Raw genomic sequence first — 25,000 nt, forward strand, 5'->3', positions numbered from 1 at the left:
CAGTCCTCTGTCAACACGACGTAGAGCCTTCATTAAGGGGCGGGGCTTTATGTGGAGGCGTTCACTGGTTATCTTATTCACTGGTTATCTTCTTCACTGGTTATCTTATTCAACCTTTATTCATTCAGGGGAGGCCATTGAGAGCAGGCTCTCTTTTTCAGTGACGCCCTGATTACAACATTCAAATAAAAACAGAAATACAAATGAGCAGTAGATATAATCTAACAACCAGAACAACATTTAAATATATATACAATACAACACAGTGGGACAATTAAGAAAGCTATTTCAAACACGAGCAGTCCTTATTTAATGCGACTTCAATCCTCTCCTTGATACCGGCTCCCCTGAGGGGGGGGGGGTCAGCTCCCCAGGGGGACCGCGTGGTGAACCCCCCTGCAGTCGTGTTCTGGGGGGTCTCTGAGGCCTTTGTGCTCCTGCTGAACAGGAGGCCCGCAAGAAGTACGACAAGGAGACGGAGAAGTACTGCGCCGTGCTGGACAAGCACCTCAGCCTCTCCGCCAAGAAGAAGGAGTCTCACCTGCACGAGGTGTGTGTGTGTGTGTGTGTGTGTGTGTGTGTGTGTGTGTGTGTGTGTGTGTGTGTGTGTGTGTGTGTGTGTGTGTGTGTGTGTGTGTGTGTGTGTGTGTGTGTGTGTGTGTGTGTGTGTATGTCCATCCATCGGTTTGTCTTCCACCAGGCCTCCATATATATCAATCTATTCATCCATTCATTCCATTCTCAGTGATACTTTCCATCCATGTTTCCGTCTCTATCTTAACTATTGTCACAATCGGAGGCGCTGCAGTGCCTATAGAGGTAGGGCAGGCAGCAAACCTGCCTGCAACCCGCAAGGTTGCGGGTTTGATCCCTGACTCGACTAACACTCCCAACTAAGTGTCGAGATGTCCCTGAGCAAGGCATCTCTCCCCATCTCCTCCCTAGCAGCTGGCTGTCTTGCACGGTGGATGTGGCCGTCTGTATCAGCGTGTGGATGAGAGGTTGAATGAGAGGCGGTCAAAGCGCTCTGAGTGGCCACAGGTGACACAGCGCTAACAGTGGTGAAGCTCACGCTGTCCCTTGTGCTGTGATGTCTCACACAGCGCTGTGTGGTGAAGCTCACTGTCCCTTGTGCTGTGATGTCTCACACAGCGCTAACAGTGGTGAAGCTCACTGTCCCTTGTGCTGTGATGTCTCACACAGCGCTGTGTGGTGAAGCTCACTGTCCCTTGTGCTGTGATGTCTCACACAGCGCTGTGTGGTGAAGCTCACTGTCCCTTGTGCTGTGATGTCTCACACAGCGCTGTGTGGTGAAGCTCACTGTCCCTTGTGCTGTGATGTCTCACACAGCGCTGTGTGGTGAAGCTCACTGTCCCTTGTGCTGTGATGTCTCACACAGCGCTGTGTGGTGAAGCTCACGCTGTCCCTTGTGCTGTGATGTCTCACACAGCGCTGTGTGGTGAAGCTCACTGTCCCTTGTGCTGTGATGTCTCAGGCCGACAGCCAGGTGGACAGCGTGCGGCAGCACTTCTACGAGGTCTCCCTGGAGTACGTCTTCAAGGTGCAGGAGGTCCAGGAACGCAAGATGTTTGACTTTGTGGAGCCGGTACGCTGACCTAGACGGCTTTAGGTCGTCCCCCGCAGTGGAGTCATGCTGGGTGAAGTCCTTCAAGGCCCCCCGCTGTTAAGAGTGGTGGAGTATACCTCTTCACCCTCAGTGGCAACTTTGTCTATTTATTCATCTATTCATTCATGTTCTTGTTTATGTTTATGTTTTTTTGTTCTTTGTTCCAGCTTTTGGCGTTCCTCCAAGGCCTCTTCACCTACTATCACCATGGTTACGAACTGGCCAAAGACTTCAACCACTTCAAGACAGATCTGACCATCAGCATACAGAATGTATGATAGCATCTATGTGCACGCACACGCATGCACGCACGCCTGCACATGCACACTTTGATGTTCCAAATCAAGCATCGTAGTGAAATAGAGTTTCTGTCGAGCCCGGTCCGGTCCGGTCTCCGTTTCAATGGGATTTACAAAATGCCAAATAAAACACGACAGAAACTGTATTTCACTACGATACTTGATTTGGAACACCAACAAACACCACTAACCACTCTGTGAGTTGCACATTTCTGAAAACACGTTTAGGGTTGTTTTAAGGACAGGTCTGTGAATGCCCGTCGCCATTCTGAAGCAGGCAGGAGCGATTCTAAATGAGCCAAATACCGAGACAGGACCACTAGTCAACATTCTATTTCATTCTAGACAAACCCTGAATGGGGGCTCAATATGCTAAACACCGGAGTTGTCCTTTAAGTCTCACTGCAGGTCAGGACTCTTTAACACGTGTTAAAGAGTGCAAACAACAACTTTTCTGTCATCTTACATTTTTCTTGTGTAGTGTTGAACCTAAATAGCTAGCTATCACATGTATGTTTGTGTGTGTGTGTGTGTGTGCTTGTGTGTGTGTGCTTGTGCGTACTTGTCCGTGTTTGTGTGTATGTTTGCGCGTGTGTGTGCGTGTGTTTGTGCGTGTGTGTGTGTGTGTGTGTGTGTGTGTGTGTGTGTGTGTGTGTGTGTGTGTGTGTGTGTGTGTGTGTGTGTGTGTGTGTGTGTGTGTGTGTGTGTGTGTGTGCGCGCAGACGAGGAACCGCTTTGAGAGCACGCGCTCGGAGGTGGAGAGCCTGATGAGGAAGATGAAGGAGAACCCCCACGAACACAAGAGCAACAGCCAGCACATCATGGAGGGCTACCTCTTCATCCAGGAGAAACGTACACACAACACACACATCATGGAGGGCTACCTCTTCATCCAGGAGAAACGTACACCCCCCACACACACACATCATGGAGGGCTACCTCTTCATCCAGGAGAAACGTACACACAGCACATCTATCTGGGGGACTTTTATTTTGAAAAAAATCTAAAAAATCTACACACACACACACACATATGTACACAAACACAATATTTTACCAGGTTCAAATGTATTATTTTCTCTATAGTCTTGTTTGAAAGGTTCTATATTTCGATCATTATTTCAGTATTTCTTAATCTTTCATTCTTCCTGAGAGTCTCTTTGTCGTTGCCTTCGGTTCCTCATCCCCCCTGCTGCCTCCTCCCCAGGTCCCTTCGTGTCCTCCTGGGTCAAGTACTACTGTACCTACCACAGGGAGCCCAAGAGGATGACCACCGTCCTGTTTGACCAGAAGTCAGGGGGGAAAGTGGTGAGCTCTCTGTCTGACAGCTGTCTGTCTGTCAGCTGTCTGTCTGTCTGTCTGTCAGCTGTCTGTCTGTCAGCTGTCTGTCTGTCTGTCTGTCTGTCTGTCTGTCTGTCTGTCGGTCTGTCAGCTGTCTGTCTGTCTGTCAGCTGTCTGTCTGTCTGTCTGTCAGCTGTCTGTCTGTCTGTCTGTCAGCTGTCTGTCTGTCAGCTGTCTGTCTGTCTGTCTGTCTGTCTGTCTGTCTGTCTGTCTGTCTGTCAGCTGTCTGTCTGTCTGTCTGTCAGCTGTCTGTCTGTCAGCTGTCTGTCTGTCTGTCTGTCTGTCTGTCTGTCTGTCGGTCTGTCAGCTGTCTGTCTGTCTGTCAGCTGTCTGTCTGTCTGTCTGTCTGTCTGTCTGTCTGTCAGCTGTCTGTCTGTCTGTCTGTCTGTCTGTCTGTCAGCTGTCTGTCTGTCTGTCTGTCAGCTGTCTGTCTGTCTGTCTGTCTGTCTGTCAGCTGTCTGTCTGTCTGTCTGTCTGGCTGTCTGTCTGTCTGTCAGCTGTCTGTCTGTCTGTCAGCTGTCTGTCTGTCAGCTGTCTGTCTGTCTGTCAGCTGTCTGTCTGTCTGTCAGCTGTCTGTCTGTCTGGCTGTCTGTCTGTCTGTCAGCTGTCTGTGTCTGTCAGCTGTCTGTCTGTCAGCTGTCTGTCTGTCAGCTGTCTGTGTCTGTCAGCTGTCTGTCTGTCAGCTGTCTGTCTGTGTCTGTCAGCTGTCTGTCTGTCTGTCAGCTGTCTGTCTGTCAGCTGTCTGTCTGTCTGTCAGGTCTCTGTCTGTCTATCGGCTGACTGACATGATAATCGAGTACACATTTCTTTTGCCTGCCATAGGTTCATTTCCATATCAGAAGTCTCTTTTCCTCTGTATTCCACACAGTCCATTATTATAAAAGATGTTTAGTCAGTCAGTGTCCTACAGACATCAGTGCTTATTCACTCCAAGACAACGCAGGACAGACAATAGTGAATGATATATCCTGATCCCAGCTTTACCAAAATACATACCAACATAATATATACATGGATTTATAAGGGTAGAAAGAAGAGTATAAAAGAAAAATGCGTCACCTAGTTTTATGCCGTTGGCATAAGACATGACACATGACACTGTGTTTGTTCATGAAAATAAATCCCATCGGAAAATGTAATAGCGATAAAACATAATTGAATGTTTCTCTGCTTTTGCATGTCTCAAACTGTTTTACAACTCTCTCTCTCTCTCTCTCTCTCTCTCTCTCTCTCTCTCTCTCTCTTATCTTATCTTTCTCTGTCTCTCCCCCCATCTTTAGGGCGAAGAGGAAAGCTTCATTCTCAAGTCGTGTATCAGGAGGAAGACGGACTCAATAGAGAAGAGGTTCTGCTTTGATGTGGAGGCAATTGACAGGTGTGTGTGTGTGTGTGTGTGTGTGTGTGTGTGTGTGTGTGTGTGTGTGTGTGTGTGTGTGTGTGTGTGTGTGTGTGTGTGTGTGTGTGTGTGTGTGTGTGTGTGTGTGTGTGTGTGTGCGCGCATCAGCATCTTTACCTGTGTGTTTCGAGCTGCCACTGGGTGGTGCTCCAGAGTCACTTTAGCCCTGTAGTGTGCGGACGTGTCAGGCTCTGTAAACAAACCTTTGTGTTCCCTGACCACTACCTGTGGAAGCAAGTGTCCGCCATTATGTTTTGAATGTCAAACGCCATTGAAAAAGGAAAGGAAATGTATACAAGGAAATGTATACATTTCCTTATTAATTTCACCCTTGAAATCACTTAACGTTGAAATATTGTACATTGAAAAAAAAGTAATCCAAATGTATTTGTTTTAAATTCACTTCTTATAATTTCAAATTTGACATTTCAACCTGTATTATTTCAGAAACAGCTCAATTATTATTTTTCAACGTTAATTCATTCAGATATAAAAAATCTAAAATAAAAAATCGTACCCAAGTAGCTGGGAATTCTGAGAACAGGTCGCAGCAATCGAGACTGAATGCAACAGAGCTCTGCTGGCCGAGGTGTCTCTCCACCCAGCGAGGGCACACAGGAGGAACAACAGGCTCCTGCCAGCTGTTTGGTTCGGGGATCCTCACCACTTTAATTACAGTCTCTCTCCCTCGGCCGGCCCATTGAGAACCATGCTACTTCAGTTAGAATTTTTATTCTTGAATTATTGTATCTGAATTAGTGAACATTAACAACAAAATATTGAAATTGTGTTTTTTAAATGGTCCGACTTCAAATGCCATGGTTGAATTTCAAAGAGGTTAATTCAAAATTAATGAATTCGAGTGACCTTGTTTTCAAAGTTTAATATTTCGATGTTATGAATTCAAAGGGGTTCATATTTCCACATACAAAGTTCAATGGCTTTTAAAATTCAAAACATTATAGCTGTGATTTGCTTGCTTGTTTGCACGCATGCGCACACACACACACACACACACACACACACACACACACACACACACACACACACACACACACACACACACACCATCTCTTTCACCCCCCTTCCAAAGAGGCAGCCAGCACACAAGGTGCATCAGGGAGACAGACGGAGCGGGGGTCTGGCGGGGAGCGATTCCTTCAACCAGGGGGGAGATCCAAATGGATCTGATGGATTCCTTAGAATAAACCAGTCAGCCTCCATCTTGTGCGTGTGTGCGTGTGTGCGTGTGTGTGTGTGCGCATGGGGGCGGGTGAGTAGGTGCGTGTCCATGCATATGTGTCTGTTTGCGTTGAGTATTCATGTCCTACCGTGTGTGTGTGTGTGTGTGTGTGTGTGTGTGTGTGTGTGTGTGTGTGTGTGTGTGTGTTGTGTAAGTGAGGTTGTGGGGGGGGATTGTGCTGACATACAATATACTGCTAAGAGCCTGTGACCTGACAGCAGGCCTGATTGGAAAGGCAGAGCACAGACTGGACTCGATGAGATTGATGGGTCCCGTGTGTGTGTGTGTGTGTGTGTGTGTGTGTGTGTGTGTGTGTGTGTGTGTACACCTTTGCGCAGACGTGACTGAATGCACTTGCACATGGACTCATATTCATTCATTCATTCGCATAATCATTCCTAATTGTAGATATGCATTTATATCTAGTGATAGACAGAGATTGAGGAGACATTACATTGACATTCTTTGTATTTGTGTGTACATTTGACAGACCGCACTGAATCTCGATTCAGTGGCGATATATAGAGCCAGCTGCAGTGCTCAGTGTTTTACTTCATCTTTATGTTTTGTTTTTATTCATATTAATTCCAATATTTTGTTTCTTTACTCCTCCACAAGACCTTCACCTGTACCTCTCCTGTGTTTCATGCACATTGCTGTTGCTGTTGTGTGTGTGTGTGTGTGTGTGTGTGTGTGTGTGTGTGTGTGTGTGTGTGTGTGTGTGTGTGTGTGTGTGTGTGTGTGTGTGTGTGTGTGTGTGTGTGTGCGCTGGCGTCAGCAGAACAGAACACAGGCTGTGTTTTGGGAGGTCATTCTCCTCTAGAGACCCCTGTGGAGAAGTCCCATACTTCAACTCAAATAACAACCAATCTGTTGACCGCACAGCCCTGGGGCCTCAGGTTACACCTCCTGCATGTGAATACTGCATATTTGCATTTCCATGTATGTGGACACGGGGAATTAACCAGAATTTGTTTGTCTTTCTGTGTGTGTGTGTGTGCGTGCGTGCGTGTGCATGTGTGCGTGCGCGTGTGCGTGCGTGTGCGCGTGCGTGCGTGCGTGTGCGTGTGTGCGTGCGTGTGCATGTGTGCGTGTGCGTGTGCGTGTGCGTGCGTGTGTGCGTGCGCGTGCGTGCGTGCGTGCGTGCGTGTGTGTGTGCGTGTGTGCGTGCATGTGTGCGTGTGTGCGTGCGTGTGTGCGTGCGTGCGCGCGTGCGCGTGCGTGTGTGTGTGTGCGTGCGTGCGTGTGTGCGTGCGTGCGTGCGTGCGTGTGTGCGTGCGTGCGTGTGTGCAGGCCTGGGGTCATCACCATGCAGGCTCTCTCAGAGGAGGACCGCCGGCTGTGGATGGAGGCCATGGATGGCAGAGAGCCGGTAGGTTGCCACGGTTACCACGTTCAAAGGTCAGCCCTTTATGTAACGGGTCTCTGCCCCCTTATAGCAGGTCCACTGCTCCGGCTGGTGGACTGGGTGTGCAGCCCCCCGCGGTGCGACCGTGTAGACCATGAGCACACGCCAAAACACATATTGTTCTTTTTTATGCCACCACAGGTGTACAACCTGAACAGAGACCACCAATCAGAAGGCGGTGAGCTACCTTCATTATTGTGGTTGAGTTCAGTCAGAGTGTTGTAGAGTCTCTGTTTGGACTGATGGACTCTCTCTCTCTCTCTCTCTCTGTGATTGGTTCTCAGTGGCCCAGCTGGACGTGATAGGCTTCAACGTGGTCAAGAAATTCATCTATGCGTTGGAAACCAGAGGTAAAGCCTTGTTGCCATACCAACGTGTTCATCACCCACGGATCACATGACATCTGGTCCCTTTCTTACCTGTTTAATGTGTGCAACAGACAGACAGAAAGAATGAGTACAACTGTTCCACAGAAAATCAATAAAGGGTTATAACTCATTTCTTGGTTTCTATTGTTGATGTTTTTCCCGTCTCTCCTCCTCATCCTCCTCCTTCTCCTCCTCATCCTCCTCCTCCTCATCCTCCTCCTTCTCCTCCTCATCCTCCTCCTTCTCCTCCTCATCCTCCTCCTCCTCCTCCTCGTCCTCACCTCTTCTCATCTCCTCCTCCTCACCTCTTCTCATCTCCTCCTCCTCACCTTTTCTCATCTCCTCCTCCTCACCTCTCCTTCCCTCCTCTCCTCTCCTGCTGCTCTGTTCTCCTTCTGCTCTCGCTCACAGGTATAGACGAGCAGGGATTGTACAGAATTGTTGGAGTCAACTCCAGAGTTCAGAAACTACTGGGCCTTGCTATGGGTAAGCATGACTCAAACACGCACGCATGCACACACACTCCAACCAAAAGCATGTACGCACTCGTGTACGCGTCGGCACTCACACATTAGGTGACAACCGTTTACATGTGTATCCGCGCGTATTCAGTTTGGCATTTCAGTGGTCCCAGCTGGAGCGGAACGTAATCCCGAAATAGCTCTCGGAGGAAGGATTAAAGTCAACAGATGGACGGCCATGTAGTGGGGACGATAAGCAAGTGGAGACAGAGAAGGGATATGTAATCGAAGGAATGTTACCACTTTCCTTCTGTCATGATCACACAATTTTGTGGTTATTTAACATTGTAAATGAAATACATTTCTACCATAAAATACGTCTCAAAAGGATGTCCGTTTTGGTTGGTTTGCGTTTCTTTCTGACCAAACTTGACAGCATAATGACAGGGATTCATATAGGAGAAACTATCACCACTGTGTGTCATGAAGCCCACGGCTTATGACCTCCCACTGCTCCCCAGTCTTCATGGCCTGTATCAATGCTGTTTCATTTCACAGTGTGTGTTTTCTGATTCACCGTCGTTAATGTCACCCTAAAGCACTCTGTGACCTCTTGTTCCGGGAAAGGGTCCCCATCAATCCAATTGACCTACTTACTGCCTGTTGACTGTCTGATCTCCTGCTCCACTGTGTGCCTCACTGCAGACCCCAAGACCTGTGCTGATGTGGAGCTGGACAGCCAAGAGTGGGAGATCAAGACCATTACCAGCGCCATCAAGTACTACTTCAGGTGTGTGGTGGAACGCGCCAAAACATGACTGCTGCTGGTTCAATATGAAGAGGAATGGATGGGAAATATAGAGGGAAGGTTGGGAAATATAGAGGGAAGGTTGGGAAATATAGAGGGAAGGTTGGGAAATATAGAGGGAAGGTTGGGAAATATAGAGGGAAGGTTGGGAAATATAGAGGGAAGGTTGGGAAATATAGAGGGAAGGTTGGGAAATATAGAGGGAAGGTTGGGAAATATAGAGGGAAGGTTGGGAAATATAGAGGGAAGGTTGGGAAATATAGAGGGAAGGTTGGGAAATATAGATGTGTGGATGGAAAATATAGATGGATAGATGGATAGGCTAGATAGCATTGATGGATATGAATAAATATGGATGAGCGATCAAAAATATTAATGGATGGATATGGATGGGTTTAAAATGTATAGGAGTGTACAGATGGATGGTTAAAAAAAAGATGTATGGATAGAATGGATAAGTATATGGATGGATGAATGAATGGAGAATCTGTGTGGATGGATAACAAAAGGGAAGGATAAGAAGAGTGACGTGGACAGAGTGAGAGAAACACTCCTTGAAGCCATCAGGGCCGTCAGGACGTGCGTCCGTCCGTCCGTCAGTCCGTCCGTCATGATGTATTGTGAAACCACGTCCCCCTACGCCGCGCACTCAAGGGCGCGCCGGCCGCTCGCCGTACCGTCCGTGGAAACCAGCCCTCACCTCCGTTTGACCACAGCCGCCTGGCCACACGCACCGCGCTGTGTGTTTGTGTTTTTGTATATTACCTTTACTCATATGTGAGTACGAGAACCGCTCTGTTAAGAACTCTCTAAGAACTCTCTAAGAACTCTCTAAGAACGCTCTAAGAACTCTCTTAGAGAGCCTGATCACAAGAGGCCAGTGGAGACCCTGGATGGGGAAGGAGAGTGATCTCTCTCTCTCTGTCTGTCTGTCTGTCTCTCTTCCTCCCCTTCCATAGGGGGTTGGTAGACTGGGATAAAGAACAAAAAAGTGAAGAGTCGCTGATCCACTTAAATGATTGTACACTACATCTCACACACACACACACACACAGTGTGTCTGTTGGGTCCATTAGTAATGTGAGGCGTGATAAAGTGGTCTCCAGCTGGGTAAACTTCTCTGAATGAGTGAGGGGAAGTATGTGAACAGAGGGAGATAGGGACCGGTTCAAATGAGATTAAAACACTTAGTATTTTAGTCTCGGGGGGGAGGGGGGGATCTTTTTGGCCTTCTTACACAAGCTCCAACTGTTTGTATTATTTATATAATAAAATCTCCCTTTTCTCTTTTTTGTTTCTCCAGAATGCTCCCTGCTCCACTTACGACATATCAGTACCAGAGAAACTTCATCAAGGCTGCCAGTGAGTGTTCCCGTGTGTGTGTGTGTGTGTGTGTGTGTGTGTGTGTGTGTGTGTGTGTGTGTGTGTGTGTGTGTGTGTGTGTGTGTGTGTGTGTGTGTGTGTGTGTGTGTGTGTGTGTGTTATTCCATTTCAGAGGACATCTTGGTTAAAGTGCGACTGCAATGTCTTCCAATACGGTATACGAGCAATATGGTACCTGTCAAAAACACAACCCATACTGCATATTCCATCAAAACCAACAGCAGAATGAAACAGTCGCGCATATTCTGAATGGATGCCATTATCACAAAGGACTGCATGTGGTCAGGTATGACCGAGGTTGACCTGGTTGAAAAAGATCTAGCAAAAATAAATCAAGGACATGACTGTAAGACCTTTAAGCATAGTGCTGTTAAAATAACTTGGTTCCATCACAATGTACCTGATAATGATTATTTTAAAAACATGGCGAACACTCCAGACATTGTCATTGTAAACGAGACTCTGAAAACTGTACTGAACTGTCATTATTGAGGTGGGCTGGTGCTTTGATTTATATATGGCTAAAATGTTTGGATCTTTTTTCCCCTCTTTGTAAATGTGGATCCAAATAAAAGCCTTTAAGTGTGTGTGTGTGTGTGTGTGTGTGTGTGTGTGTGTGTGTGTGTGTGTGTGTGTGTGTGTGTGTGTGTGTGTGTGTGTGTGTGCTGTGGTAAACCCGACCCTAGACGTTCAATACAGAGGATAGTAACATCAAACTGTTTAGCACAGTTCAGAATGCAATTCTGACGCTAACAAGCTATGACATGCCACCAGGTGTGGTGTGATTAGCCGTTACGAGCCCTTTTGAAAATCTGCCCACTCTGACATCACAGGTTCACACATCTAGGTGGACACGCCCACCTGTGATGTCATAAGGGGTAGATTTTCAAAACGGCTTGTAACGGCCAATCACACCACACCTGGTGGCATGTCATGGGACCTTTAAGTCTTTGCCTGTCAATTGTTTTGAGGACGTTAGTAAAAGGGTGTTTAACCCTTAGGAACGAATTTGGATTCATTGTTTCTTTCTCAAGGGTTCAGTTTTTATTTTTTGTGGAGTGTGGAGGCGTCCCTGAACATGACGCCTCACCCTGACTGCTCCTCCTAGAGGAGTGTGGAGGTGTCCCTGAGAGAGACGCCTCACCCTGACTGCTCCTCCTAGAGGAGTGTGGAGGTGTCCCTGAGAGAGACGCCCTCACCCTGACTGCTCCTCCTAGAGGAGTGTGGAGGTGTCCCTGAACATGACGCCTCACCCTGACTGCTCCTGACCCGCTGGCTGTCGCCCTGCGTGGTCGACCGTGTGAACAGTGTTAATGTGGGGTGGGCCCGGCGGCCTGTGTACACACACCCACCAGACCCTCCCAGGGCAAGATTGGTTCTGGTCAACCATTTTGTCAGTTTGGTTGGCACTTGGTCAAAGGTGTTTTAACGACTTAACGGCTCTTATTTGAGTGGTCTGGACCCAGGTGGACGCCTCAGTTCAACTGTTGGGACAGCGTTTGTTTACCTGGCGGGGCGGAGGGACGCAGACCAGCGCGCTCCCAGGGTGACCCTGAACGTACCTGTTGTTGCTTCATCACAGAAGTGAGCCAATTCCAACAGTGACGCAAAGTAAACACGGCGGAGAATGAATGTCGGTGTTCATGAATGTGCGTTGGGATACGCTTTCAACCGTGTTCAAAAATGGTGATCCGTGTCCAAGCCTCCCATTGGCCCGTGTCTGTAGAACAATGGCCGCCTGCTGTCTGGAGTGTGATCAGGTCTGTCTCACTCCTGTGTCTCACTCCCTCTCATGTGGTTTGACCTGCATGCAGTTGGCCGTCTGTTTGCGGCCTTTGGTTTATGGCTCATTCTGTTGTCATCAGTAAGCGTTCTGTGGCGTCTGAGTGCATTCCCAGGTCGCTCAGACTTCATGAATTGGGCTGAGCTGCTGCGAGGGCAGACGGCAGGAAATGGCTGTGTGGCTGTAGCAACGGCGGCAGGAAATGACTTCACAGCTGTGTGTGTGTGTGTGTGTGTGTGTGAACCTGTGTGAACCTGTGTGAACCTGTGTGAACCTGTGTCTGTTTGCGTGTGTGAATCTGTGTTTAATCTAAGATAGTCGTTACTGGCAACATAGCAGAGAGCCTCTGAGGAGTCTGTCCTCAGATGAACTCACTCAGCCTCCCCCTCCCCTCTCGGCCCTCGTTTCCATCCCCCCCCTTTCATTACTGTGAGCTCCCCAGCCCCAACCTGCCTGATTAGGGTAGGCAGAAAGAGACACACACACACACACACACACACACACACACACACACACACACACACACACACACACACACACACACACACACACACACACATAAAGGGGTACTGTTAAAAACATGCTACACACACACAGAAACCCATAATATAAAATATAGTCGGGATTACCCTGGCTGGTTCTTGACAGATCACGTTTTGATCTGATAACCTTTCACTTTACCTCTGGAAGTTTTGTGGGGACTTTGAGGTCCTTCTCTCATCACAACAGGTGACGAATCTTGCTGCTGCGATCGCACACTGTTGTATTTCTCTCAACAGGTATGGCAGTTTGTTAGCATCTGAAATGCCTCTAAAGTCCTTGCATGCCTTTGTAATCCGTGGGAAGTGTGTGTTCCTGATGTCTTCGTATGACTGACAGGAAGTCAGCGAGTGCAGCTCTGTTTCTAGTTGGTTTTGTGTGCAGTGGGAGCACAGTCTGTCTTCCTTTGGGAGCCGGGTCTGTCTGTGGCGTCTCCGTGGCCAGGCTGTGTTCGCTGAGTCTGAATCTGGTCAAGTATTTCCTCCGTTTTGGGTCGGTCATGGTGGTCAGGTATTCTGCCACGGTGTAGTCTCTGTTAAGGGACAAAAAGCAAGCCAATTTACTGGTTTTTGGTGGACTCCTTCCAATGTGCCAAATAGTTTTCCTTTTGTTTTCTTATGAATTGGTTTTGCCTGATGTGTTGGTTGTTGTGTGTTGGACAGAGTCCCAGGATAAGCTGGCTAAGGGGACACTTTTCTGGGTGTAACTCTCTGTGGGTAAGAGCCTTGTTGTGTTGCTGTCCCTTTTCTTAAGGTGGTTATACAATTTTAGGGCTCTCTTCGATTGGATATCGTCATAATTCTACTGTGCATGCATTATTTGATTTGCAGAATTCTGCATGAAGAGTTTCCATTTGATGTTTGCCCCATTTTATAAAATCTTGGTTAGAGAGTGGGCCCCAGACCTCACAGCCGTAGAGCACAATTGGCTCTATCACTGCTTCAAAGAGCCAGATCTAAATTGGGATGTCTAGTTTGATATTTCTTTTTATGGCATAAAATGCCCTCCTTGCCTTGTCTCGTTCGTTGTCTCGTCGTTTTTTGTTTGCTCTAGAGTAACAGTGTCTAGGTGGAATGTGTATTTGTGGAAGCTGGGTCTTTTTTCAAATATCATTGTTTAGGTCTTACTAAGGTTCACTGTCAGGGCCCAGGTTAGAGAGAAGCTGTGCAGAAGATCTAGGTGCTGCTGTAGGCCTTCTCTGGTTGGGGACAGCAGCACCAGGTCATCTGCAAACAGCAGACATTTGATTCAGTGTCCACTAGTGTTGTGCCGCGGGCTGCAGACCGTTCTAATGTCCTTGCTAGTTGGTTAATGTACATGTTGAACAGGGTCGGACTCAAGCTGCATCCCTGTCTCACACTCTGTGGGAAGAAGTCTGTGTGTTTCTTTCTATCTTAACTGCACATTTGTCGTTTGTGTACATGGACTTTGTGTACATGATGTCGTAAGTTTTTCCTCCAACACCACTTTCTATTAATTTAAACAACAGACCATCATGCCAAATTGAGTCAAAGGCTTTTTTAAAGTCTACAAAGAAGGAGGATAATTTACTTTTGTTTTGGTTTATTTGGTGGTCAATGAGGTTGCTTAATATGTGCCTCTCTCTGTCTCTCTCTATGTCTCTCTCTCTCTCTATCACTGTCTCTCTCTTCCTCTCTTGGCTTGTAGTTATTTTACCTTTTAGGAGTTTCCTGTGTCATTTTTATTTTTTTACTGCCCACTTTATCGTGCACACCGTACCATTAGATATGACTCGCTTTGAGCAGACTGGTGTTAACATGTTTAAATGAAAGCCTCCACATACCATTATGTTGTTTTCATTTTGGTTTAACATTAAATCTTCCTTAAGTTCTTAAGAATGAACACTGAGCAAACGGATCTACTTGTATCCGAAGATAATGACGTGTTGCCAAGGCATCACAATCTACTACCCACAATGCCTTGTGTGGACTCGTAGTGTGTGTGCCACACGCTGAACCAGAACGACGGTGGCTATGAAGCAGCCTCTCTGTGGTGGCAGTCGAGGTGACAGCCATTACCATTAATGCCTTCAACATGTCGTCATAGCAACTGAGCGTGCTGATGAAATACAGAGGGCTGTGGATTTATGCCTGTGTGTGCCTGCGTGTTCATGTGTGTGTGTGTGTGTGTGTGTGTGTGTGTTTGAGAACATGTGTCTTTGTTATATGTGAGCGTGTGTGTGATCCACATTTCCTGTAGAGATGATCATTCAAAATGTGATTTGTATGCATGCACCAAACCAAAGACACGCCTATAGAAGACGGGGTCGTAAATGTTGTGACGTGTGCGTGGGAGACTGGAACAGCTTCCCGTGGATGCTACGCGCATATTGGTGTCAAGTTTGTGAGTCGACTTCTCTCTTTGTGTATGAGATCCATTGAGGTCTGATTCTGTAGTTCTTTGTTCACTACGCCCGTCCGCCTTTGGCCTGGCGTTTGTGTGTGTGTCTAAGAGTGTCTTTCTCAGTGTGTGTCTGACACTAACCATAACTATTTGAGACAGGACACCAGACGGTGTGAGGTATAGTTGGAATGCCCCTGGCTTGTTTTTGACGCATCACATTTGACCTGTGATGACCTCCTCACGTTGGTCTGCTTTACCCCCCCCCCCCCCCCCCGCGGCCCCCCCCCGCGGCCCCCTCTGGTCCAGAGCTGGACACCCCTGAGGCCCGGGTGACGGAGATCCACCAGATCGTCCACCGCCTGCCCGAGAAGAACAGACAGATGCTTGAGCTGCTCACCAAACATCTGGCCAAGTAGGTGGATGAGGGGCACACCCCCTACTGACACACACGGACACACGCGCACGCACGCACGCACGCACGCACGCACGCACGCACGCACGCACGCACGCACGCACGCACGCACGCGCGCGCGCGCCGCGCGCGCACACACACACACACACACACACACACACACACACACACACACACACACACACACACACACACACACACACACACACACACACACACACACACACACACACACATACAAGCAATTTTGTTTGTGTAAAACCAGTAGTAGTTCATATTAAATGAGGAAGACAAAATGTCCACGTAATGCATTAAAGAAAAGCACGGTCAGAAAAACACACCTCAGCACTGTTGAATAAAGCTGTGTTCTCAAACTAGGACCTCTAATGCCGATAACCTGCAAGCACATCCCAGTGTTGAGTGTACCTGACTGGGAATCATGCCACCATTATGCAACAGAAACAATATAACAAAATCAACATCCATTACAGCTGACACATTGATGACGTTTGTTTTCCTCTGTGCTGGCTGGGCGTGGCCTTTCACTCAATGAGATCATAACCCCCCCCCTCAGGACCAGCTCACAGCTAACCACTCCTATCACTGTTGTCCCAAAGGATCACATCCTCTATCTATATGATGGTTTTCTTTGATATCCTCTTTTAAGTTACAGAAGTACGATACACGCTCTACCTCCTGAGCTAATGCCTAGCACTATTAAACCCACACAAAACATACAGATAGTATCTCTAACTGAGTGTACACAAAATAACCACGATATTACTGTTATTGTTATTTTGGTTTGGTAGCACATTTATGGCCTCATGAGGTTATCATATGCTCCATGAATATGGAGGAAGAGCGGGTTGGCTGGTAACCGCAAAGTTGCTGGTTGGATCCCCGTCTCCTCCTAGCTGAGTGTGGAGGTGTCCCTGAGCGAGACGCTTCACCCTGACTGCTCCTCCTAGCGGAGTGTGGAGGTGTCCCTGAGAGAGACGCTTCACCCTGACTGCTCCTCCTAGAGGAGTGTGGAGGTGTCCCTGAGAGAGACGCCTCACCCTGACTGCTCCTCCTAGAGGAGTGTGGAGGTGTCCCTGAGAGAGACGCCTCCCCCTGACTGCTCCTCCTAGAGGAGTGTGGAGGTGTCCCTGAGAGAGACGCCTCACCCTGACTGCTCCTCCTAGAGGAGTGTGGAGGTGTCCCTGAGAGAGACGCCTCACCCTGACTGCTCCTCCTAGCGGAGTGTGGAGGTGTCCCTGAGAGAGACGCTTCACCCTGACTGCTCCTCCTAGAGGAGTGTGGAGGTGTCCCTGAGAGAGACGCCTCCCCCTGACTGCTCCTCCTAGAGGAGTGTGGAGGTGTCCCTGAGAGAGACGCCTCACCCTGACTGCTCCTCCTAGAGGAGTGTGGAGGTGTCCCTGAGAGAGACGCCTCCCCCTGACTGCTCCTCCTAGAGGAGTGTGGAGGTGTCCCTGAGAGAGACGCCTCCCCCTGACTGCTCCTCCTAGAGGAGTGTGGAGGTGTCCCTGAGAGAGACGCCTCACCCTGACTGCTCCTCCTAGAGGAGTGTGGAGGTGTCCCTGAGAGAGACGCCCTCACCCTGACTGCTCCTCCTAGAGGAGTGTGGAGGTGTCCCTGAGAGAGACGCCTCACCCTGACTGCTCCTCCTAGAGGAGTGTGGAGGTGTCCCTGAGAGAGACGCCTCCCCCTGACTGCTGCTGACCAGCTGGCTGCTAAAGTCATCTTGCAATATGTGTTGAAAGTGTTACGACCCAATAACTCAATGACCCAGGTGGTGGGGGCTTCGTCACACACTTTACATTATTCAAAACTCAGAATCAGAATAACAGAATTACTTTTATGACATCTTATTGTACACAAGAGTCAATTCTTAGGCTTGGTTCCTCAACAGTCACACAGAAGCAACAATACAAGATACAGTAAATAAAGATTAGTGAAAATTAAAATATGTAAAAAAAATAAGTAGCAGCATAGATCACAATAATAAATAATAATAAAATATAATAAAGTAAGTAATAATAAGAGAAACTAAGACAGTAAGTAATAATAAGTAATGAGGTTTACGGTTGATTCTAAGTGCGTTCGTAGGCCCAGCGTGTGCAGCCTCTGTTCCAAAGCCTTTGTACCTGAGCCAGTGAGGTACCACCAGGTGGACCTCCAGACCTTCTACCAGACCAACGTGGTCGCTGTGCCACCATGCTCCTCTCCAGCGCCACCGTGGAACGTTTCAAAGTCGGGCTGCCGTGATACGTCAATGTTTTTTACTTTTTTCCCCTTTTAATCTAATCTAAAGTTGTTGAATTGGTTTTAATAATGCTTCAAGAGCAGTCACTGACCTTGGGATCCACTTAATGGTCTGAATTCAGCTGGGTTACGGCAGAGCTCCGGTGACATTAGTTAAAAAACAAACAGCACTGAAAAGCATTGAAATATTATGACACCAAACAGTTGGTTGGTACATTGTGCGATGCAAGTTGCAATAAAATTCAAGAGCATGTGAAGAATAGGCACACACACTATTCTGGATGATGGATCACCCGAAAAGGATGTCGGCGCTCTATGACGTGGCGTCCTTAAAAGGGGCGGCCGTTGAGCATTCTTCCTTCACAACGGGAAACAGCCTTGATGCGCATGCTCCGCCTTCTTCTTTTTTTGGTGGAATTCTGAAGCAGAAACAGCGCCACATAGAGGCCTGGAATATTAACTACAGCGTTTCTACAGCTAGATGCGTTTTTGAAATGAGTCAATCATTACAGAGAAATTCCTGCCACGCTGTCAAGGAAAACGGGAGGAATAATGCCCTGTGGACAGTAGCTGGCAAGCTACTGTTACTTCAGCTACATAATAACTTCTTCGCAAGCTTTATTCTTTAAACCTATATACTGACTTACGAAGATGATGATATACTTTTGGGTCATATGGTTGTATTTCAGAATGGAACTAGAATGTTATCTTTTTAGTTACAGAAGTAAGATACACAGGGATGCAATTGCTCTTACTTGCCAGTCATTGTTATCAAGCAGAAACTGAAACATGCAGCTGAACATTGTTCTAAACTGGATACAGTATGTAGGCTCAACGTATCCGTACGTAGCGACAGTAACCCCCGACTCGCCTCAGTTACAAATCCTGTTTTCCCCAGCTAAGGAGACGGAGCTAAGGAGATGGACCTGATGACCTCAGGGTAGGGCTGCTCCATCATGGAGAACATCATAATCACGATTATTTTGGTCAATATTGAAATCTCGATTATTCAAACGATTATTTTTGAGTTTGAAAACATGATGCATTTATTCATAATTTCTCTCCAAAAAAAACACTTTTTAAATGAGAACTTTGAAATTTCCCCTTAAAAAAATACACAAATAAAGTCCAGATATGAATCCAGCTGTTCTGCAATTTCTATAAAAAAAAAGTTTCAACTCGATTATATTAGTTTGGTGATCGTTTCACTCTGAAATCAAAATCGCGATCAAAATTCGATTAATCGCCCAGCCCTACCTCAGGGCACAAGCAAGGTTCTGCAGCTACTGAGTTAATACTTCTAAACCTACCCTCAAAATAGCTACAAAACAGCTAGCTCCCTCTTCATGATCTACGCACTGCCTTCTCCTGCGTCTTTATTGGGATGTTAGGAAGACAAGATTAGCTTTCTCCACACAGTACTGGAGTACTCTGCTGCCTCATTCTGCTTGTCCTCAATCCTCCAGAGGTATTAGTGCTCTGTGTAATCTCTCTATACTCTGTGCCCCGTATGGCCGTTTTAAAATACACACACACACACATGAGCAAACACACACATTAAAACGTCAACGAGGTCAAATCCCTTTCAACGTTGTCTTCCATCGGAGTGAAATCAACAGCTGTCGATGTTGTGTGTGTGCGCATGCGTGTGTGCGCATGCGTGTGTGTGTGCGTGTGCACATGCGTGTGTGTGTGCGTGCGTGTGTGTGTGTGCGCATGCGTGCGTGTGTGTGTGTGTGTGTGTGTGTGTTGGGGGGAGGATTCAAGGTTTCTATGGATCTGGTCACTATTCACTTCTTAGATTTTTCTTAATGCTTTTATGGATTGAAAGTAAGTTAGTTTTCTTGCTTCGACTTGTGCTCTGAGGTCAGCTGAGTTCAACCCTTAAGTGATGCAGACATTATTTACACATGTTGGTGCGTATCCAACCATGTCCCTTTGACATTCTACTCAATAAACATGCAGAGTGGAGTGTAACAACGGAGACACGCTCTCTATTGAGTGGTAATGACCGCTTAGACACATGATACTCCTCTTTTAATTAGCCGTTATGGGTGGAGACTATGGGTGGGCTCAGCCCGTCGGACCTGTTTGAATTGGACACGCACGCACGCACGCACGCACACGCACGCACGCACGCGCACACGCACGCACGCACGCACATACTGAGACTCGGTTTCAATGACACCCAGCATGTTGCTCGCTGCTTTGGTGTTGCTGAGCGCCTCTCTTTATGTCTCGGTCATGAACTGAGAAGACAATAAGCTCAATAAGAAAGACGTTCTACAGCTGCACTGCCGTAGTGCAGCAGTGCAGCGTTCTGCTCCTCTAGGTTTCAACATGAAGGCATTTTATACTCTGCATACGCTCTCTGCAAGTTGCCCCTGGAGTGGGAATTCAGGGCAGTAAACAGTATGCTGTCCTGTATGTGTGTGTACATATGTGTGTGTGTGTGTGTGTGTAGATATAAATATCTATACACAGATATATATAAATATATATATACATATACACATATATATAAATATATATATGTGTGTATAACTATAAATATAGATATATATATAGCTGGTGCTATTCTAAATCCAGATGTGTAATAATAACCTGACCTGGAGGACGTAACCCTTCCTCCAGTCCACCAGAGGAGCCAGAGGAGTGAGCACACAGCAGTGTGTTACTGCCACTGTGTGTGTGCTACTTTTTTATTATTATTGTTTATTCAATTCTTCTATCAAAATAATGTATCATTATCAATGGTCATCCACTTTTTATTGGTATTCACTGTTTCTAACACAAGTAATACGTTGACTATTAAATGCAATGCATGCAAACTTTATTGGTACTCAGTCCACGGACAAAGATGGCTAACGACAGAAATAGCCAGACGGGGCTAACGTCTGCTTGTGGGCCGAGCTGAAGGGGGGCTTGTCCCAAATTCCTGCCCTCTATGATATCATTGCTGCTCCCATCTAGTGTGGTCTGTGCTCCAGGCCTGGTGTAGCCCCTCCTCCTCCCCTCTATAACACTCAGAGCCAGAGGGTATTTCTGGAGAGTGCTTCAGCAGAGCTCTTGTATGAACGGCCGTGGCCTACTTGTTAACAGCATGACACGGCGCTGCAGCTCTATTCTGACCACTTGTGTGTTTACTCCTATCAGGGACCCGGGGGAGCGGGGGGCTGGAGCTGCTCACTGGGGTCAGGGGACAGCGGGGGTCTGGAGCTGCTCACTGGGGTCAGGGGACAGCGGGGGTCTGGAGCTGCTCCTGGGGTCAGGGGACAGCGGGGGTCTGGAGCTGCTCCTGGGGTCAGGGGACAGCGGGGGTCTGGAGCTGCTCACTGGGGTCAGGGGACAGCGGGGGTCTGGAGCTGCTCCTGGGGTCAGGGGACAGCGGGGGTCTGGAGCTGCTCCTGGGGTCAGGGGACAGCGGGGGTCTGGAGCTGCTCACTGGGGTCAGGGGACAGCGGGGGTCTGGAGCTGCTCACTGGGGTCAGGGGACAGCGGGGGTCTGGAGCTGCTCCTGGGGTCAGGGGACAGCGGGGGTCTGGAGCTGCTCACTGGGGTCAGGGGACAGCGGGGGTCTGGAGCTGCTCACTGGGGTCAGGGGTCAGCTCCGTGACTGATGACACGTGGGACAGGGAGAGGGACGGCAACAACAACAACACCAACCTCCGCCAGAGCAGAGGTTGGGGTCGGGCTTCAGACCTGACGCGCTGTACGGGAGGAACACAACTTTAGATCAGGACGAACATCAAATAATGAACAAGAGGGATCATTAGTAATCCATTTATAGTGGACAATGTAGAGGCCAAACATAAATACCTGACAGAAAACGATCTATATCTATTTATATATACTGTGGACAGCGATCTACAGGTGACGTGGCAGATGTGGTCATTACATCATATGTTATTGTCTCTCTCTCTCTCTCTCTCTCTCCTAGCGTGGCCAATCACCATCAGCAGAACCTGATGACCGTAGCCAATCTGGGCGTGGTCTTCGGCCCCACGTTGCTCCGCCCACAGGAAGAGACGGTGGCGGCCATCATGGACATCAAGTTCCAAAACATTGTGGTGGAGATCCTGATAGAGCACCATGAGAAAGTAGGCTCTCTCTCTCTCTCACTCACTCACTCACTCTCTCACTCACTCACTCACTCACTCACTCACTCACTCACTCACTCACTCACTCACTCACTCACTCACTCACTCACTCACTCACTCACTCACTCACTCACACACACACACACTCACTCACTCACTCACTCACTCACTCACTCACTCACTCACTCACTCACTCACTCACTCACTCACTCACTCACTCACTCACTCACTCACTCACTCACTCACTCACTCACTCACTCACTCACACACACACACACACACACACTCACTTTCAGGGGTTGGGTGTTGGACTTTGGGAGACTTGGGGAAGGGTGAAGAAAGAAAAACCGTATGGTGTATAAAAGTTGTTGGACAATTTGATGTACTGATACAATTGCAAAATCAATACAAAAGTTTTTGAGAAACAGTGTGTTTAGGGGGTATTTTGTTTTGGAATATACTGGATGGCTGATGGGAATGTGATTTGGTGGAAGTTTACATATGTAACTGAAATATATTGTCGTTTTCCGAACAAAAAGTGGTAATCTCCCTGAAAGAGAAATCAGGGTGATTGTTACAGACACTCACTCACTCACTCACTCACTCACTCACTCACACCTACAAACACACACACACACACACACACACACACACACACACACACACCTGCACCCCCTCACAGAACACAGACCTGCACACACACCTTTGGTTGACGTGTGTGTGTGTGTGTGTGTGTGTGTGTGTGTGTGTGTGTGTGTGTAGATCTTCCGGGAGGTCCCGGCCGGTGTGTGCGGGCCGGTGAACCCCCAGCTCCACCTGTCCCGCCGGAGGAGTGCGGAGAACAAGGCCCCGTCCTGCAGCGAGAGGCCCCTCACGCTCTTCCACACGCCCACGCACTCGGTGAAAGGTGAGACGCACACACACACGCACAGGTCAACACACACACACACACGCACAGGTCAACACACACACACACACGCACAGGTCAACACACACACACACACGCACAGGTAAACACACACACACACACAGGTTAACACACACACACACACACACAGGTAAACACACACACACACACACACACACACACAGGTAAACACACACACACACACACGCACAGGTCAACACACACACACACACACAGGTAAACACACACACACACACACAGGTAAACACACACACACACACGCATAGGTAAACACACACACACACACGCACAGGTAAACACACACACACACACACACAGGTAAACACACACACACACACACACAGGTAAACACACACACACACACACGCATAGGTAAACACACACACACACACACACAGGTAAACACACACACACACACACACAGGTAAACACACACACACACACACGCATAGGTAAACACACACACACACACGCATAGGTAAACACACACACACACACACACACATAGGTAAACACACACACACACACACATAGGTAAACACACACACACACACACACACACAGGTAAACACACACACACACACACATAGGTAAACACACACACACACACGCATAGGTAAACACACACACACACACGCACAGGTAAACACACACACACACACACACATAGGTAAACACACACACACACACACGCACAGGTAAACACACACACACACACACACAGGTAAACACACACACACACACACGCACAGGTAAACACACACACACACACACACACACACACAGGTAAACACACACACACACACGCATAGGTAAACACACACACACACACATACATAGGTAAACACACACACACACACACATAGGTAAACACAAAACGCAAACACACACATATTTGCACATGCTGACTCAGAGACTCTCAAACAACGCACACACGCCGCTTTGAGAATGTGTACGTTGCTACATTAAGACCCGGACACATGGAATAGGGTTTAGTGTAAATGGAATTCTACGAGATTTGAATGTTCCAGAAATGCTGCATGTTATTCCCATGGTTACGACCCGAGGCAAGTGTCTTAATAAGCAGTGAGTATGGCAAGGGTTAGGGTACGGCAAGCACTGTGGCATTTTACTAATTACACCCAAATTCGTTACCGGAGACTATAGCCAATCCGATGTTACAACAGCCCAAAGTCATGTCTTAAATGTGACAAGTGGCCAAGAAAAACTAAAATGGTCATATTATATAATAAGAATGTTATTTGATGCTCATTACGACTGATCTGTCCCTCAACTAAAGGTTTCAGCCCCAGCGCTGACCTATTGGTTTTTTTTTTCTATGTAAAACGATTTTTACATAGAATTTACTATTTTAGTCACAAACAGAATTTCATAGATCTATGTTATGGAAGATACATTTTCATATATTTTTTATGAGTTTAAAACAAATAAAAACAAAAAATTATCTTTAAACACCAATCCCTACGGTGTCGACTCAAAACAAACCCAGTGGCACTAACCCCCCCCCCGGTCCATCACTATAGTGTCTAACCCCCCCCCGGTCCATCACTATAGTGTCTAACCCCCCCTGGTCCATCACTATAGTGTCTAACCCCCTGGTCCCCACACCATTACATTGAGGGAGTTTAGCAGATGTTATCAAGCCACCAAAGCGACATACATCGGTCCATGCACACATTCACCCCCCGACGGCGGAGTCGACCACGCAGGGCGACAGCCAGCGGGTCAGGAGCAGTCAGGGTGAGGCGTCTCGCTCAGGGACACCTCCACACTCCTCTAGGAGGAGCAGTCAGGGTGAGGCGTCTCTCTCAGGGACACCTCCACACTCCTCTAGGAGGAGCAGTCAGGGGGAGGCGTCTCTCTCAGGGACACCTCCACACTCCTCTAGGAGGAGCAGTCAGGGTGAGGGCGTCTCGCTCAGGGACACCTCCACACTCCTCTAGGAGGAGCAGTCAGGGGGAGGGCGTCTCACTCAGGGACACCTCCACACTCCTCTAGGAGGAGCAGTCAGGGGGAGGGCGTCTCTCTCAGGGACACCTCCACACTCCTCTAGGAGGAGCAGTCAGGGTGAGGCGTCTCTCAGGGACACCTCCACACTCCTCTAGGAGGAGCAGTCAGGGTGAGGCGTCTCTCTCAGGGACACCTCCACACTCCGCTAGGAGGAGCAGTCAGGGTGAGGGCGTCTCTCTCAGGGACACCTCCACACTCCTCTAGGAGGAGCAGTCAGGGTGAGGCGTCTCTCTCAGGGACACC

General features: G+C 48.0%; 1 protein-coding gene across 1 annotated transcript in view; it reads left to right on the forward strand.

Annotated features, from left to right (window-relative positions):
* Positions 1-25,000, forward strand: part of LOC311354703 (rho GTPase-activating protein 26-like) — a 67,378-nt gene that overhangs the window by 37,480 nt on the left and 4,898 nt on the right. Inside the window, exons 5-19 of the mRNA XM_084474540.1 lie at positions 449-550; positions 1,496-1,606; positions 1,795-1,899; positions 2,649-2,778; positions 3,134-3,234; positions 4,548-4,642; positions 7,200-7,278; positions 7,456-7,492; positions 7,599-7,664; positions 8,094-8,168; positions 8,849-8,933; positions 10,255-10,313; positions 15,328-15,433; positions 21,639-21,798; positions 22,561-22,705. Of these exons, the coding sequence (XP_084330666.1) occupies positions 449-550; positions 1,496-1,606; positions 1,795-1,899; positions 2,649-2,778; positions 3,134-3,234; positions 4,548-4,642; positions 7,200-7,278; positions 7,456-7,492; positions 7,599-7,664; positions 8,094-8,168; positions 8,849-8,933; positions 10,255-10,313; positions 15,328-15,433; positions 21,639-21,798; positions 22,561-22,705 (1,456 nt within the window). The remainder of the gene's footprint in view (positions 1-448; positions 551-1,495; positions 1,607-1,794; positions 1,900-2,648; positions 2,779-3,133; positions 3,235-4,547; positions 4,643-7,199; positions 7,279-7,455; positions 7,493-7,598; positions 7,665-8,093; positions 8,169-8,848; positions 8,934-10,254; positions 10,314-15,327; positions 15,434-21,638; positions 21,799-22,560; positions 22,706-25,000) is intronic.

Source organism: Micromesistius poutassou, assembly GCF_964030765.1.
Source record: "Micromesistius poutassou genome assembly, chromosome: 10".
In the NCBI taxonomy this organism is placed as follows: Eukaryota; Metazoa; Chordata; class Actinopteri; order Gadiformes; family Gadidae; genus Micromesistius; species Micromesistius poutassou.